Raw genomic sequence first — 18,716 nt, 5'->3', positions numbered from 1 at the left:
TGATGGTTATTTAAACTCTTAAGTCATCAGAACAGGTTCCCAGAATTCTAAGCACAATGTGTTTTCTGGGTTGTTTCTTAAACAATTGGCTTTATTATGTTGCTGTTCCTAGACTTCAAACAAATGGGCAAAACCGCATGTTATGCATGAAATGCTCTTGAATGGGATTTCTTGCTTTGGAGTGAAATTTTTGACGGTGAACCCTGAACTGGTCTTTGGCCTTCGGGGGCACTGGTGAAACTGGATCTGTGTGACATGCACATGGCTGAGGGTAACTCCTCTTAAAGGGAATGACTGGACACTGCAGAGACAGGAAATTAGATATGTCTGTCTTGCTTTTAATGAACTAATCTCGCTCCAATATGAAATTATCCGATACCATGCTCTTCCATCTAGCTCGAATTACATACATTATACATTAGACCTACACTATATGTACATTAGATCCCTGTACAGTTTCTTTACATCCTCTCTGACTCCTTAAAGAGCTTTGGAGTGTTCCTCCACCGGTCTTGGTGGCGGCCAGTTTCTCCTGGTCCCTCCAGCAATATCCTGCTTCTCACACCTCTGATTCCACCCAGTACTTTGTTAACTCAATTACATGGATATGTACATACAATGAGTATACAAAACATTAAGAACACCTGCTCATTTAATGACAGACTGACCAGGTGAATCCAGGTAAAAGCTATGGTCCCTTATGAATGTCACTTGTTAAATCCACTTCAATCCGTGTAGATGAAGGAGGAGACAGGTTAAAGAAGGATTTTTAAACCTTGGGACAATTGAGACATGGATTGTGTATATGTGCCATTCAGAGGGTGAATGGGCAAGACTATATTTAAGTGCCTATTAACGGGGTATGGCAGTAGGTGCCAGGTGCACCGGTTTGTGTCAAGAACTGCAACTCTGCTGGGTTTTTCATGCTCAATGCTTTCAACACTTTGGAGAGTCCATGCCCAGACGAATTGAGGCTGCAAAACAATCCTACAGTTGTGTGTCATACACCAAAGAGCACAGTATAGTTCCCACACTTCTCTCCTTCTGATCCCAGCCTCTATCTATTTCTCCCTCTCTGTGTGTCCAGATGTGGAGCTCCTGTCTATGGACAGCACGGAGGCCAGCTGCTGGGTGAACAACAAGCTGCGTGGCCACGAGGAGCAGTGGAAGGAGGATGACTGCACCTTCTGTCAGTGTGTGGATGGAGACCCTCACTGTACCGCCATGGCCTGCAAACAGAGCTGTCAGAACCCAGTCAAGATCCCAGGAGAATGCTGCCCCTTCTGCGAGGGTACGGAGAGAGAGCGAGACACACACACACAAACAGTCGCACACACACAAACAGTCGCACACACACACACACCTGCTTCGTAAATGTATGATCATATTGTACCTAATCACATACAGCATTGAAGTAGTTGGAGATTTAAGTTTGAAAATAGCAAGGAACAAGTCCAATTTGAGCATGTTCTAGACATACCCCTTATTGTCAAAAGCAACCAATGTCCTCATGAGGAAATATCTGACGTCACACTTCTCCAGAAGCTTAATATTACATGTGCAAGCAATTGACATACCATAGGTTTTAATGGTAGATTGAATGTTCCTTTCATCTAGCCTAATAGGGCAGTAAAGGCTGTATAATATAATGTATACTCAGTTTTTAATCTAATAACATTTTTGAAAGCACCACAACGTCAATGCTTCTGATGTTTAAGGATCAGGGGCACCATAAATTGTATCTGTCCTTCCATTGAGCTCTACAGCTAAACTGCTGTCATAAACAACTTACAACTCGGCAGATGATTTTCAGGAAAAACACCCCCATTAATGCAACCCCCTCAAATGTCAATGTAGCTATATCAGATGTGCAACAAATCAATGTACAGTACGTCCGCCAATTGACGTCTTCATCTGTAAATGGAACAATTCCTACTTCGTTGGCCCAAGCTACAATTCAGTTCTGTTTTACAATACAGTCACTTTGAGCTTAGAACCTGACTGGTGGAACAGAACTGTGGGATAGTCTCTCCCCCTGCAGCTATGTAGAGGCCATGTTGGTGGCTCGTTAAAGGGGAGGCCGCACAGCATTCTTCCACTGCAGGCTCCTTTGTTATTTTTTATTGGTCCAGACTGCAAAATGAGACCCACCTCCATGAGGTGCAGCTTAGACTGAGGGCTTAAGGCTGCTTAATTGGAGTGGATCACTGTTTTTTTGTGAGCATAATTAGTTACAGCTTGTTTGGTGCTCCTCCCACTGAACGTGGCAAGATAATGGGCTCCCACCCAAACCCCACCTTAACATCCCCTGGTTGTGGCTCGTACATGTGTGACCCAGGCCAGCAGAACACCTCATCGCTGACCGGCTCCAGTGAGGATGAGGCCCTGACCAGGGCCAGAAGCCCTCTGGGTCTGTCCAGTGCCAGCCTCTGACACACCAGACTCCCACATAGGGCCTCCTCTGTTAGGGGAGAGAACCAAGGCAAGGCGTGCTCCTGCACTCCAGGTCATTTAGACAACATGTGAGGTGCTCCTTCATCAGAGCCCTTTGATAGAGAGCACCTACAGCATCTTCTGTAATGGGCCTGCGTTTATCTCTTATCACAGCACTCTCTGATGGGAGCAACGTGAACACTGAACTATTTCTGTTGGCATGGAGATAGATGTGTAACATTGCGTGTGTCTAAATGTATGTTTCTTTACTCTGAACTCTCAATAAAGCCTCATTTCAGAATAGTATGACATGTCTGTGAGTGTTATAGGCTTCATAGTGTCAAGTATAGTATGGCATGTCATAGAGAGTTCTAGCAGCATCATATGAAGGTTATAACCTACTGTTCTATCTCACAGAGCCTTCGTATGAGACAGTGAGCCCCATGCTGTGTCCTCGTCTGGAAAACTGCTCTCGATCAGGGAAAGACTGTCCCTACGGCTTCCAGCAGGACAACAACGGCTGCCTGCTCTGCCAGTGCCTCAACCGTGAGTGGATGTAAAGGGTTAAACCCGGATACGGAAACACACACACACACACACTGTAAACACACACACACACCGTAAACACACACACACTGTAAACACACACACACACACTGTAAACACACACAATACCGTAAACACACACACACTGTAAACACACACATACCGTAAACACACACACACTGTAAACACACATACACTGTAAACACACACATACCTTAAACACACACAAACACTGTAAACACCCACACTGTAAACACACACATACCGTAAACACACACAAACACTGTAAACACACATACACACTGTAAACACACACACACACTGTAAACACACACATACCGTAAACACACACATATTGTAAACACACATATACTGTAAATACACACATACTGTAAACACACACATACTGTAACTTGCTTAAAATGACGATTCCCTGGCACATTATCTCCATAACACAGAAATAAGCAAACACACTAAGAAATATCTGGGGTGGGGCGGCAGGGTAGCCTAGTGGTTGGAGCGTTGGACTAGTAACCGGAAGGTAGCAAGTTCAAATCCCCGAGCTGACAAGGTACAAATCTGTCGCTCTGCCTCTGAACAGGCAGTTAACCGACTGTTCCTAGGCCGTCATTGAAAATAAGAATTTGTTCTTAACTGACTTGCCTAGTTAAATAAAGGTAAAATAAAAATAAATCAGTTGCACCTCATGTGTTTCCATGGCTGTGTAGTATTTTGCCGTTTTAAGTTGTAGGAATTCTCAAATGAAAAACCCTAATGCAAACTAACATGGTGTTGATGGTAAGATGACCTCCATGTGAACTGTTTCAGATGAATCCTGCCCTGACCTGGGGGCATATTGCTCCCTGCAATGCCCCATGGGATACGAGAAGGATAACTTTGGCTGCGAGGTGTGTGAGTGCAGCTCTCCAATGCCCAAGTGCAGACCCCTGACCTGCAGCAAGACCTGTCCCTACGGATATGTGTAAGTCCTCTGGATGGTCTCCACATCTTCAAGTTAAGCACTGCTCATTATTCACCCCTTAGTTTCCACTCTGATCAAAGGCTGTTACAGCCCCATTGGTTACAACTGAAGGCCAAAGCCTGAAGTAATGGTGATTTGTCTGGTTTATTATTGACATGGGCCCTAACATACAATCCGGCCTCTCGTTAGCTGGAAAAACACTCTATGTTTGTACTATGTAGGTATAAATAGGGCTCCTCCTCTCATTGTTTGTTTTGTTCAGTCGTGTATTTTGTAATGATGTAGACTTCAACTGTGTAAACACTTTTATTTTTGATTTTGGTTATTTGACAAGTGCGCTACTACTCACACTGTGAAATCTTTGGCTCCAGCAATGGAACACAAGCGTGTCTTGGCTGACAGGACTATCAGACTCTGTAAAAACATGACTGTAGATCAGTGTGTACAGACAACATCATCATTCTCCAGGTGGAGTAGTTGGCAGGGTGCAGATACAGGTCTCAGTGGGCAGAGAGGAAGTATACTGTTACACACCTGGCAGCCTCACCTTCTCCCCACCTGCTCAGATCTAAGGGGTCAATCAGGGCCAATCAGGGGCCAATCTGTGTCTCTGTGTGACCAGTGCAGTGTCCGGTGCTTCAGCCCCTCTACCCCTCCCCCCACACTCTCATTTCATAAACCATCTTTGCGTCTCAAAACAACGATCAAAAACACATCCGCACAAAAGCGGTCTCTATGAAGTGTATACAGTGGGATTCTTCTGGTATCTGAACCATGCTCTCTGGAGCCTCTGCTCAAGATGGGCCTGATAAGTCTGCACAGGATGCCAGCAGAGAGTCCCCCCGAGGGGGAAGAGGAGCAGGAAGCATTCATAAGCACCAGTTCAGGGCCGGCTTCAGAAGTCTGAATCCTCGATGAGCCAAACAATGCATCAATCTTCTAGCAGAGTGGTGCTCCTATAATGGACTAGTGAGAAGATACAAAGAGGTGGCACAGAGACGGCTTTGTATAAATTGGCTGCATTTATAACCTCTACAGAGAACTCAACTATATCATTTTTTGCCTCAAACACTATCCTTGCTATGTATGAACAGTCCAGTTCTCTTATCTCCATAGGGTAGAGGGGGACATCATGTAAGCAGTGAGCAGTGGGCTGTCAGAGTGGGTGAGAGCCCTAAAGGTGTGTTTACATTTACATTTGGCATAGTTGAACGCCTTCGAGCAGGACACAAAGGGGGACTTAAAGCGTTTCCCCTCCTCAATGGATCTAAATCATCATCGGACCTGATAGGAAATGCACGGAATTCTCCTGTTGCCCAGCACGCTGGAATTTGTGCAGAGCCAGCAGTCCCAGCCCCAGAGCCCAGCGCTGTGCACAAAATTCCACACACCACCTTTAAACAAAGCCCAGTTACCAAGATGGCCAGACTCTCTGTCTCTGTGTTTGTACACTGAGGCCCCAGCCAGCTCAAAGCTCAGCCTGGCCTCTCCATACTGTCATTACTGCTGAATCAGTAGAGATGTGACCACTGCTAGTGGCAGGGCTCTGTCTCTGACTGCCTCTGGGGGCTGTAGTAGAGCGGGTCGAGAGCTTCAAGTTCCTCGGTGTCCACATCACTAAGGATCTTTCATGGTCCAAACACACCAACACAGTGGTGAAGTGGGCACGACAACACCACTCAGAGGCTGAAAATATTTGTCCTAGGTCAAGATCTTCAAAAAGTTGCACCATTGGAAGCATCTTGACTGGCTGCATCACTGCTTGGTCTGGTAACTGTTTGGCATCTGACTGCAAGGCGCTACAGAGGGTAGTGCTTATGGCCAAGTACATCACTGGGGCCGGACTCACTGCCATCCAGGACCTCTATACCAGGCGGTGTCAGATGAAGGCTCTAAAAATTGTAAAAGACTCCAGCCACCCAAGTCATGGACTGTTCTGCTACCGCACAGCAAGCTCCAACAGGAGCCTGAACAGCTTCTACCCAAGCCATAAGACTGCTAAATAGTTAATTAGTTAACAAAATAACAGTGGTGTAAAAAGTGCTCAACTGTCATACTTCAGTAAAAGTAAATATTATATATCAAATTCCTTATATTAAGCAAAGCAGAAGTCACAATTTTCTTGTTTTAAAATGTACAGACAGCCAAGGACAGACTCCAACACTATTTGCAAACAAAGCATTTGTGTTTAGTGAGTCCGTCACATCAGAGGCAGTAGGGATGACAACATATAATATTGATTCATGAATTGGACAATGGGGAAACCTAGTCAGTTGCACAACTGAAATGTATCTACTGCATTTAATCCAACCCCTCTGAATCAGAGAGGTGCGGGGGGCTGCCATAATCAACATCCACGGCGCCTGGGGGAACAGTGGGTTGCTTTGCTCAGGGGAAGAACGACAGATTCTTAGCTTGTCAGCTCGGGGATTCGATCTAGCAACCCTTCGGTTAGTGGCCCAACGCTCTAACCACTAGGATACCTGCCGCCCCATATTGCTGTCCTGCCTGAACATTAGAAATATAACGAGTACATTTGGGAGTCAGGGGGAATGGATGGGAGTAAAAAGTACATATCTTCTTTAGGAATGTAGTGGAGTAAAAGTTGTCAAAAATATAGATAGTAAAGTACAGATATCCCAAAAATTTACTTAAGTATTACTTCAGAGTATTTTTACTTAGTTACTTTACATCACTGCCCAATAGCTACCGGAATAAGTGCATTGACTCTGCTTGCACTAACTTTTTTGATTCATCACACACGTTGCAGCTACTGTTTACCATCTGTCACTTTATTCCTAGTTATATGTATATATCTACCTTAATTACCTCGCACCCCTGCTCATCGACTCGATACTGGTACCATGTGTATATAGCCAAATTATCGCTCCTCATTGTGTATCTATTATTACGTGTTTTACTTTTCTATTATTTCTCTATTTGCTTTCTCTCTGCATTGTTGGGATGTAAGCATTTCACTGTTAGTCTACACCTGTTGTTTACGAAGCGTGTGATGAATAACATTTGATTTGGGTTCATTTCCTGTTTTATTTATGTGGCCTACAGAGACTAATCGTGTAATTAATCCAACCTAACGGAATCCATGTTTAATTGAAAAGGGCCTTATGGGTTACAGATTCCAGAAAAAGAGAGTATGGGAGACACACAGAGAACGAGACAGAGAGACTGGAGTTGTAATAGATGAACCCATCTGGATTGGGCATTTCTCAACCTGCTGCTCGTCTATGTTTTATGACCTCTATATTTGGATCCAACTAGGTCACATGCTCTGTGTCCATTCCTAACTCATCTATGGTTTGTTTTCTCTCTGCGTGTATCTTCCTTAGCTTTTGGCCATTCAGTGGGGGTTTAGTTTATTTCAGAAGCCGCGTAGATCGTCTCTCAAACTCTTCTGGGTTTGTTTTTTCTGTGTCATCCCTGTGTCTACTCTGTTTACAAATCTGTTTGTCATCAAATCAACTCGTAGTTAGCTCGTAGTTAATGGAGAGCAGGGCCCTTCAGTCTCCTTAATCAACCTGGCTGCATTAATATCATCTGGCCCTGCTCTGGACCTCGCATGTCAGCCAAAGGCTTTGGTAGCAATACAGTAGCCATCTGAATAGGTTGAATCAAATGGAAAGCATCTGAATTTGCTTTAAACCCAGTGCCCTAGACTCTAGCATTGGTATGGTGTGTGTGCCGTGCACCATGGGGCTCTCACGTGTTCCAGGGTGCTGCTTTTATCAGGCCTCTTCAAAGCCAGCTAATATAGCAGGGGGAAAACAGAACCATATGTCTATTATACCAGACCTGACCATCTGGTTCCACGGCAGTACTCCACCAGACCAATCACAAGATCACTGGCTATTGAGCTTTCATTCAAATATGAGTTTAATATGCCCCATTTGAGATGTAAAATGGCATTCTTATTGTTCCCTCCCTCATTACATATCTGATAGACATATGTGTGCTCTATCTATCCCACAGGAGGAATAAGCACGGCTGTGAGATGTGTCGCTGTATCAAGTGTCCCCCCTTCACCTGTGACAAGAACTGCAGCGATGGCTACCGGCAGAACAGGAAGGGCTGCTCCATCTGCATGTGCAAAGGTATGGTGCTCATCTGTCTGTCTGTCTCATCTGGTCCGCATCAATATTCATCCCTCTGGGTCAGCCGGTCACACGACTTCAGTTCAATAACAGTGTGTGTGTGTGTGTGTGCGCGAACGAGCGTGTGTGTACACATGTTTGTGTGACCGCGTGTGTGTTGATGTGACCGTGTGTGTGTTGACTTTCTATCACTATGTAGCAGATTTGATTTGCTGGAACCATTAGCTGATCTGCTGTGAAGCCTGTCATGAAAGGATGTTTTGACTCTTGTGTTTTATTTAGCTACCGCTGAGGCCTGTGTGTGCATGTCGGATTAGATTCACCAACCACGCAAGTTAAAAAAAGTTTGGCCGGCTTATTTATACTTTTTTATGCGTTTATTTAATTTTTCCAGTAATATTATAAATATTTTAGCTTGGAATGTATTTGGGGGTTCTTACTCAGCAAGATGGCGGTGCAGTGGCAACCCATCATGTTTATCTTATTTTGAGACTGTTAGATCAGTTACTCAGTGGACTGTTAAAATATTTGTGGATAGGAAACTTTTTTGTGAAGTGTACCTTTTTCCCTTTGTATAACAGTGTGTTGAGAGAGAAGAGACACAAACATCTGCCCTGGATGTGGAAACATGATGTGATTCACTGAAATACTACGTTCTATCAAAACCACTGTTCTCCCCAGACTTAACAGCCACACTGGGTTTATATCCCACTTGGGGGACAGTTATTGGCAGATGTGGGGTTTTATAACCTCAACCTATCTCTCAACAGAAACAGAGGACCTAGGTTTTGGGTCAGATCCCAAAAACTTCAGGGAAATTATTAAACTTTATTTATTTGTGTTGTAACTGTAAATGGATTATTGTGAAATAAAGAGACTTTAAAAGGAAGAGCACATAATGGTGTTTGGTGAAGGTGGAGCTGAGAGGAACCAGGGATGGTTAGCAGAGCTTTCTCGTTAGCCTCTAATGGACCCAAGACAATAACATTGGATACTATCCATTGTAAATAATTATTCTTAATGACATTTCCACTTTGGTTTCACTCCTGCGTTTCCCATGCCCTGAAACATCCCTGTTGATGGTTTCTCACAGGTTCAAGTCACCAGTCTCCCTCCCTTCCTAACGTCTGTCTGTGTTCATGTTTTTTTTCCAGAGAGTGACCACCTGCCAAGCACCACTGCCCCCGCCCCCATGCCCAGCTACTGCCTGACCTCCAACAGGCACCGCTACGAGGAGGGCGAGAGCTGGCACGACGGCTGCCGAGACTGCTACTGCCTTGCTGGGAGAGAGATGTGTGTGCTCATATCCTGCTCTGTGCCCAGTTGTCCCAACCCCGTGGTCAGGCCTGACCAGTGCTGTCCCACTTGTGAAGGTACGTCTTGTCTGGAGCCGGCTGGTCTATCAACACACACACACGTCTGGCAGTTCACAGTCCCATAGGAGCTCACACCCTAGAGCCCAGTCCACTTACTGCCCCATCAGTCAGGTCTCAGGCTCCATGAACACTCACACTTTGTGTTTGTGTAAGGAGCAACACACACTGATACACAGTTACACACCCACGCCTTTTCATCCACACCCCTCAGAGTCACTGGGGATATTTATAGGGAGGTGACTCAGTGAACTGTTCAGATATTTAAAAGTGAAAGAATGTCTACAACTTTCAGTAACTCAACTACAACTTTCAGACTAACTCCTTACAGATATCAACCCTATTGCAGTCAATTGTTTTATATGTACTGTTGTACTGGACTAGAGGAAAGTATGTCCGAACACAAATTGTTGTGTAACTACCGAGCTTAGTTCTAGTGAGATGTGAACCTTATTCTTAGTAGTCTTTCATGTGTTTTCGTGTTACTGTTATCTGCCTCTCATAACCTGTGTGTTGTCTGTCCAGATGAGTCAGGCAGTGGTCAGCCAGAGGGCATGGACCTGGTAGTGTGTCGAGCCCCTGGGGGGAAACTCTATGTGGAGGGAGAGACCTGGAACCTGGACGAGTGTACACGCTGCACCTGTAGGAAGGGCCGCGTCCTGTGCGACACTGAAGTGTGTCCCCCTGCAGTGTGTCAGGCCCCAACCAGGAACAAGGACACCTGTTGCCATGTCTGCCCAGGTACAGTACCTTACATCCCCCGCATCTGTCATAGGCTGCTTTACTAGGAAACCTCTAGTGCTAAGCCATTTTCTTCTCTGTAAATGTAGAACTCTATCATCGTACTAGCCTTGACAAGAGCAATTTCAGATAATATCAAAAGCACTTACATCCAGGAATGACTCCAGAAGCGATGTCAGTTTGTGATCAGTATAGAGTGGGATAAATTTGATCTGCAGCCATTATCAGCAGCATGTGGTGGTGGATTGAGGGTCTTGCCTTGTCTTGGTGCATGTTGCAATCTGTCCCACAGTTTAATGTCAGTACACACAGGCTAATAAAGAAACCAGACCAAACCGGCTGGCTTTACATGGGGATATATCCTCCAGAGAGGAACACATGGGTACAAGCCTGTCTGTTTCCACTAGTCGTACATAATGTTGCCGTTCCCGTCTCTTATGACCGGAAATAACTTCTGGACATTAGAACTGAGATTACTCACCACGATCTAGCAGAATCCTTTTTTTTCCTTTAACGAGTCTGACGAGCTCGACGTGAATGTTATACTGCTCTCCTGGGAAAAGGCCCAGATCCCTGTGATTTGCGTGAAGAGAAGGCGGAGAAAAAGGGGCAAAGGGCAGGCTGCCTTCTGCGAATTCATAGGCGGTCGAATAAACCCCCCACGGCGGACAATGTATTTTTGTAAATAACAGCTGGTGGACCATATCTAAGGAAGTCTCGAGCTATTGCTCACCTGAGGTAGAGTATCTCATGATAAGCTGTAGACCACACTATTTACATAGAGAGTTTTCATCTGTATTGTTCAGAGCTGTTTACATACCAGTACAGACTGAGGCTGGCACTAAGACCGCATTGAATGAGCTGTATTCCGCCATAAGAAAACAAGGAAATGCTCACCCAGGGGCGGCGCTCCTAGTAGCTGGGGACTTTAATGCAGGGAAACTTAAATACGGTTTACCTCATTTCTATCAGCACGTTAAATGTGCAACTAGAGGGAAATAAACTCTGGACCACCTATACTCCACATACAGAGATGCATACAAAGCTCTCCCTCGCCCTCCATTTGGCAAATCTAACCATAATTCTAACCTCCTGATTCCTGCTTATAAGCAAAAATTAAAGCAGGAAGCACCAGTGACTTGATCAATACAAACGTGGTCAGATGCAGGAGATGCTAAACTCCAGGACTGGAATATATTCCGGGATTCCTCCAATGGCATTGAGGAGTACACCACATCAGTCATTGGCTTCATCAATAAGTGCATCGATGACGTCGTCCCCGCAGTGACGTATGTACAGTGGGGCAAAAAAGTATTTAGTCAGCCACCAATTGTGCAAGTTCTCCCACTTTAAAAGATGAGAGAGGCCTGTAATTTTCATCATAGGTACACTTCAACTATGACAGACAAAATGAGAAAAAAATCCAGAAAATCACATTGTAGGATTTTTAATGAATTTATTTGCAAATTATGGTGGAAAATAAGTATTTGGTTACCTACAAGAGGCTCCTCTGTCCTCCACTCGTTACCTGTATTAATGGCACCTGTTTGAACCTGTTATCAGTATAAAAGACACCTGTCCACAACCTCAAACAGTCACACTCCAAACTCCACTATGGCCAAGACCAAAGAGCTGTCAAAGGACACCAGAAACAAAATTGTAGACCTGCACCAGGCTGGGAAGACTGAATCTGCAATAGGTAAGCAGCTTGGTTTGAAGAAATCAACTGTGGGAGCAATTATTAGGAAATGGAAGACATACAAGACCACTGTTCATCTCCCTCGATCTGGGGCTCCACGCAAGATCTCACCCCGTGGGGTCAAAATGTTTACAAGAACAGTGAGCAAAAATCCCAGAACCACGCGGGGGGACCTAGTGAATGACCTGCAGAGAGCTGGGACCAAAGTAACAAAGCCTACCATCAGTAACACACTACGCCGCCATGGACTCAAATCCTGCAGTGCCAGACGTGTCCCCCTGCTTAAGCCAGTACATGTCCAGGCCTGTCTGAAGTTTGCTAGAGAGCATTTGGATGATCCAGAAGAAGATTTGGAGAATGTCATATGGTCAGATGAAACCAAAATATAACTTTTTGGTAAAAACTCAACTCGTCGTGTTTGGAGGACAAAGAATGCTGAGTTGCATCCAAAGAACACCAGTCTGCAGATCTCTACCCCATAGAACATTTTTGGAGGGAGTTAAAAATCCGTACAGGCTGTCTCATCGTCGCATTGACCCTTTCTGCACAAACTTTTTTGACACATCACATAGGCTGCTGCTACTGTTTATTATCTATCTTGTTGCCTAGTCACTTTATTCCTAGTTATACGTACATATCTACCTCAATTACCTCATACCCCTGCACATCGACACGGTACTGGAACCTCTGGTATATAGCCAAGTTATCGTTCCTCATTGTGTATCTATTATTACGTGTTTTACTTTTCTATAATTTCTCTTTTTTCTTTCTCTCTGCATTGTTAGGAAGGGCCTGTAAGTAAGCATTTCACTGTTAGTCTACACCTGTTGTTTACGAAGCATGTGATGAATAACATTTGATTTGATTTACATTATTGTTGAGATGTGTACAGTCTAGCTAAGCTTTTGTCACAGACAGGCCATTGATCTATGGGCCTATGAGACACAGAGATAAGCCTGAGAGTTAACTGACACAGCTCAGCACAGCAGCCATGTCTTCCCTAGTCCCTAGTCATCAGCTAGCTTCCTGCTAGAATTTACTATACAGTAAAACCATCTTATTGCAAACACGGGTGAACAGTCCTAATAACCACTCTGGATTAACATGTTATACTGCCTTGGTGTGCCTCTCTCTCCATCCTTCCGTCCACAGAGGACAAGCGGGGTCCCCAGCTCCCAGGGAGCACCAGTCAGCAGGAGTACTGTATCTCCAGCGAGGGAGATGTGCTTTTGGCTGGGGACACCTGGAAGGCCAATGCCTGCACCAGCTGCACCTGCAACAATGGAACCATTCAGTGTTTCTCCCAGCGCTGCCCGCCTGCCAACTGCAGGGTGCCCGTCCTGCGCAAGGGCCAGTGCTGCCCTCACTGTCTGGGTAAGTGAATGTGTATGTGTGAGAGTGAGTCTGTCCATGGAACTAAACTCCTGGGAATGTCTAGATGGGTGAGAGCACACTGCCTTGTTAGCCTCTCTAATGATGTCCACTGTAATTCTAGTGTGTAGTATATTTGTGTCTTGTGAAAAATCCCATATTAAGTATGCATTAAAACAAGTTATTCCTTTGGGACAAGGTACAGCTTGTTATTGAGAACATTATTATTCACAGTGTAACTTGTAGGAAGGGAGGAACAGTTTTCAAACTTTTTCGGTTAGCTAGAATAAAGCAAGCGTGTGTGAGTCGCGTTCTGGGGGCCTGTTTCGCTGGCACTGCTTGGGCAAACACCGTTACTCACAGCAACATTCCATGTGACACAACTCACTCAGAGTGAAAACATTCCCCAAGCATCCGCACATTCACACGTGTTTCCTGTCTCCGGCTGAGCCGACCCGCCACTCTCAATGCCGGCACAGGAAGGCAAAGCTCCATGTCAGCTTTTCCTATAGAGGAAAACCTCGGCACAGGCATGCATTGTTCCCTCTGATTTGTAACCGTTTCATCTCAGCTTTGTTTTGGTTATTTGCTCAGTGGAAAACAGCACTTTTACATAAGACTCTTGACAAAAGGAGGTCATGGAAGCTTAGGGAACACATCCCGTAAACACACCTTATCTACAGACACTCCACCCAACCATAACCTTCTGTTACATTGATCTGGGATATGGGATTTGTTTTCAGCTCAAGTGTGTTTGACATTACGTACGTGGGTTGCTTTGTGACTTATTTGTGATTTTCCTCTTTGGTTTACAGAAATGACAACAACGTCTGTTCCAATGATGGTGTCGACCAAGGCCCCCAAGACCAGGGTTACTACCACAGTGGACAATACAGTCTGGATCACCACTGTCCCTTTGCCCCCTATCATTGCTGCTACAGGTACTGTCTGTCTGTCCATCTCTCTTTCTCTCTTGCTCACCTTCTCTCTTTCACTATTTCTCTCTTTCACTCACTCACTCACTCCTCCTATGGCCCACAGAGATGGTTAAATTGCTTCAGACCTGTGACCTGTGACTTGGTATCATTGTCCATACTTTCCCAGCCAGCCTGTTGATGATGTTTACATTGTTGTGGGGCAATGGGAATGCTTTGATAAATTAGATAAATGCACACTGACACACATTCATCTGGAGACTGTATCTAACGTATTGGCCAGGGAAAACTGCCAAACACTAAGGAAGGACATGAGCTGCTTTTTCATTTAATTTGATTAGAAGGGGAATAATGTAATGGAAATATTGGCCTGTGTGACAGCAGTATGTGTTGTCCAGTCTGTGGGGGAGAGCTGATATTGATTTTCCCTGCAGATGGTAACAACCTGGGAGAGAACATCCCCAGTCAAACTGAGATGGCTCTCATCTACCAATCAGCTGCCTGGATACTGGCCGGTCTCCTCCTGGCCATCGTCATCTTCCTCATTGTGGCAGTCCTCATTAACAAGAAGAAAAAGTGGGTGCAGATGTCGTGCTACAGCGCCCCCAAGAAGGTGAGAGGCATTGTGGGTAAAGCCGCTCATTAGGCCCAGTACTGTACGTACAGCTTGCGGAAAAAGACTATTCACAAATTAATTGCAACCCAGCACCGAAATGCCTCATGATTCTGCCCGATATGTTGGTATGGGGTTGCTGCCCAAACTCAGACCACTATGGTGCTAAATCATAGCACCATAGCGGGGCGGGTGGGCCGTTGTTTTAGGATCTAATCTGTGGGTGGGTCGTGGGTTTTCCTTGATCTTCCAGCTCCTGCTACAATTCATGTTCAGGGTGTCATAAAGTAGGGATTAATGTATTTTTCCAGCACTTAATTCTGATGGAGCACTTTGAACTGTGTCATGTTTATCATAAAATGTGATCGTTTTACAACACCCCCATGAAATGAGATTAGAGCAGCACAGAAAATCGTAATTCGTCACATGGTTTCCGAAAAAGTCTCTCCCGTCCTAACTAGACATGATAACACAAAGCAGTAGGATTCAATCAATGTAGCTGACAAGACCTGTTGTGTGAAAATAAAGTAATAGATATTTACATGTTTTCCTTTCCTCCTTTCCTAGACTGTGATCCTGAAGAAGCATGCGAATAAGAACTCGGTGGTGTACATGGAACCTTCAAAGGAGAACAAGTTCCAGAGCGTGAAGAATGACTGTGGCATCAACTTCTCCCCAGAGATGAGCTCACCATGTGGGGAGAGGATGCTCATCCCCCGGGCCAAGCTGAGTACGGGCCAGGGCAGGGGACAGCGCTAGACCCCCCTCCCCCTAAACACCAACCCCCGTTCACCAGACCCCCAAACTCCACTCTGCCCAAAGGGCTACCAAGCACCACCTCTTCTCTCTTTTCTCACATTTTCATGGTGATCGATCCACAACAATGCAATGCAACTGTCTGTTGCTTTATCATACTACAGTGAGGAGAGACTGGGGAGGCAGGAGGATGTGGCCATTATGGGACTTTGCCATACAGTTCACCACAGACAGAGTGACAGTCAGCCAGAGAGGCTACTAGTCAGCCAGAGGCTACTAGTCAGCCAGAGAGGCTGCTAGTCAGACAGAGAGGCTGCTAGTCAGACAGAGAGACTACTAGTCAGACAGAGAGGCTACTAGTCAGCCGGAGAGAGCTCTGAAATGTGAACATGATCATCATCACTTCTCACCTCCTCTGGAACTAGAACATGAAACTAATAGGAGGAATATAACAGCTTCAGGACAGGGGTTTGGGTTCTAGTCGAGAGTCTCTAGTTTGCTGTTTTCTATGTGCCGCAGCACAGCAATCAATTCATCAACAATTGTTTTAGTGATGCCAATTTAGCCGGTCTTCCAGTTGTAATCAAAATTGGATGGGAGGGTAAGTCAACTATCAGATGAATGGCTAGTTCCATGACTCGCTCCTCTCCCCAGTCAATGACTTTGAGCAGCATCAGAACCCAGCAGACTATGGCCCAGAAAAATAAAGAAACCCAAACTCCTGCTTTAGAACGTGTGGTTTCCATCTTAGTTTTTTTAAAAAATATATTTCTATGTGTAATAGTTGTAGTGTTTTTCTTGGTCAAGCCTCGTTTTTGTTATGGAAGTTTCCATGGTGGCAAGATTAAAACATTGTAAATGCCAGACTAAACATTCCCCATCAATGCAAAGGAATGAAACTCTTCTATTCCCACTTACTGTAGTGGTTTCTGTCTGCCTCAAAGGTGATGACCAAAATCATTCCATTCTGAAAACAACCAACCACCCTGGGGAGAGGGAAAACAGTGTGAATGTATTCTGCCTCAGCTGTGAAGCCAGTGTGTCTGTCTGTAATACATTAAGGTTCTTCACCCTTCTGTACTCAACAACTCCCTTTAGAAGGAATCATCCCATTGGCTGGACTTCATCTACAAATGGGAATGGACTTCAAGATTAGGTGGATTAATACTAATCCAGAGTGTTATTTTATAGCTTGCAGATAAGAGGACTCGTTACAGGAAACTACAGAAGCAGTTCCAGACATTCTGGAGTTACTCATGAGGAATGTCAACATACAATAAGCCTCACTTATATAACTTCATTTACAGCTGTGCGTAAACATGAGCTACTGTTTCCAGAGAATGTTAACATACATTAGTAGCCTTTATCTTATAGCCTTAATGTTTTTCATATTTCATTGTTTCTCCTGTAATGACTTGTGCCATGTATTCCATGCCAAGGTCACCTGACTGAAGGTCTCCCCATTCCCACCAGTTTATAACGTATTACAATGAACAGGGGCAAGGGTCTCAAGGAGACTCTGCTATGAAATGCAAATAATGGTACATTCCAACAGCGCATGTTCATAAAATGTAGCACTTTTGTTAGGATCCAGTGTTTTAAAAAGCTGTGGGTGAGATTCCTGGTGGGATAAAGGCCTAATCAAGGATTTGATGGGCATATTTAGCACATGGAGGTGATGAATCACTCAAGTAAACATAATGGTGCAGCAAATTCTAGGCTTATTTAACAATCTGATCAACCTAGTGAAATGGATGTGCTTCAGAGCATTACAAAACAGACTGGGGTTTATTAGGAAATCTTTGGATCTGATTTCATAGTTACATTGCCAGTCTCTCGATACAAAGACCATTGTGATGCCAAAACTGTGTGGAGACATATACAGATATCTACTGAAGAGTTTCAAAAGTAATTCAGTAGATTTGGGTCTGTTTGATTCACAACCATGTGGTTTAAATTAAGGGAAGAGGAGACTTGTAAAAGTTGTTTGTTTTTCCTATGTGTAAAAAAAGGTAGATAAAAGTAGGACAGAAGTGTACCTTATTTATTTTTTCACATAGCTTTATTTATTAATACTAAAGTATAGTTTGAGTTAATGACATGTTTTTGGCAAATTAACTTGGTAGCCAAAGCTGCTGTACATTTTAGCTATTGTAAGCCATTTACCATTTCCATCTGCTTTGTTTTTCAAGCCTATTTATTTTACTGTTGCAAACTGTAAATACATGTTTCTTTGCTGTTGAACTGTAACATTTATACTTATTTTGAAAAACAAAATGTGTGAACAAAAATTACCTTTACGTTTAACATTTGGGAATTTCATTGCTTGTGACATTTTCATGGTGACATCATGTTTGCAATGAAAAGTGTGACGGAGCTGGCTAATGCACCGTGCTTTTAAAAAGACTGGAAATCCCAACAAATAAAATAAATATCAACTTAGCAACAGTTGGGTTCAAAAGAGGTAACATATCATAGCATGGTTAGATGTGACATCTGTTCCTTTATCTACTCTTGCCCGGTGCTGCCAAAGGGGATCTGCTTCCTGGGCTCCCAAGTGGCGCAGCGGTCTGAGGAGAGGTGTCACTAGTCCTTGGTTCAAATCCAGGCTGTATCACATCTGGCTGTGATTGGGAGTCCCATAGGGCGGCGCACAATTGGCCCAGCGTTGTCCGGGTTTGCCAGTCATTGTAAATAAGAATTTGTTCTTAACTGACTTGTCTTGTTAAATAAAGGTTAAATAAAAAAATCTTCTCTCACTTAGTTTCCCAAAGGTTTTAAAGTTTCCTTTCTCTTAAGCATAGTTGCTCTACTCTCCTTATCTGTGTTGTGTTAGCGAATGGGGAAGACCGGGGATGTGTATTTGGTGTTTCTCACAGCCCACAGGACTATACGGATGAGGCGTGAGTGGGGAATGCAGCGGCCAGATCTCAGTTTCACACTCGGTGCTTCAGAAAACCAGACAGAAAACCAGAAAGGTTTTGAACCAGAAAGGCTTGAACAGACAATCTGAAGAATTCCGTTTGACTTGTCTGTCACCGTTTGCTCACAAAGCTCAACATGAGGAAGTGAAGATTGGTCCGAAAACACAAGAAATCAACCATTTAAGGAGCTTTTTCTCAAAGATTAGCTTCTTACAGCATAACGGGTAAGTGTGG

The 18,716-nt window shown here is 44.3% G+C and overlaps 1 protein-coding gene across 3 annotated transcripts in view; it reads left to right on the top strand.

Annotated features, from left to right (window-relative positions):
* Positions 1-17,395, top strand: part of LOC110497959 (cysteine-rich motor neuron 1 protein) — a 42,391-nt gene extending 24,996 nt beyond the window's left edge. For all 3 annotated transcript variants that reach the window (XM_036954906.1, XM_036954905.1, XM_036954907.1), the window contains exons 6-15: positions 1,088-1,291; positions 2,851-2,979; positions 3,808-3,961; positions 7,949-8,070; positions 9,225-9,443; positions 9,969-10,184; positions 13,036-13,257; positions 14,070-14,195; positions 14,624-14,802; positions 15,370-17,395. In XM_036954906.1, coding sequence (XP_036810801.1) covers positions 1,088-1,291; positions 2,851-2,979; positions 3,808-3,961; positions 7,949-8,070; positions 9,225-9,443; positions 9,969-10,184; positions 13,036-13,257; positions 14,070-14,195; positions 14,624-14,802; positions 15,370-15,561 — 1,763 coding nt within the window. In that variant the 3' untranslated portion in view covers positions 15,562-17,395. The remainder of the gene's footprint in view (positions 1-1,087; positions 1,292-2,850; positions 2,980-3,807; positions 3,962-7,948; positions 8,071-9,224; positions 9,444-9,968; positions 10,185-13,035; positions 13,258-14,069; positions 14,196-14,623; positions 14,803-15,369) is intronic.
* The last annotated feature ends 1,321 nt before the right edge of the window (positions 17,396-18,716 follow it).

Source organism: Oncorhynchus mykiss, chromosome 19, assembly GCF_013265735.2.
Source record: "Oncorhynchus mykiss isolate Arlee chromosome 19, USDA_OmykA_1.1, whole genome shotgun sequence".
In the NCBI taxonomy this organism is placed as follows: domain Eukaryota; kingdom Metazoa; phylum Chordata; class Actinopteri; order Salmoniformes; family Salmonidae; genus Oncorhynchus; species Oncorhynchus mykiss.
This window is presented reverse-complemented; position numbering and strand designations above follow the sequence as displayed.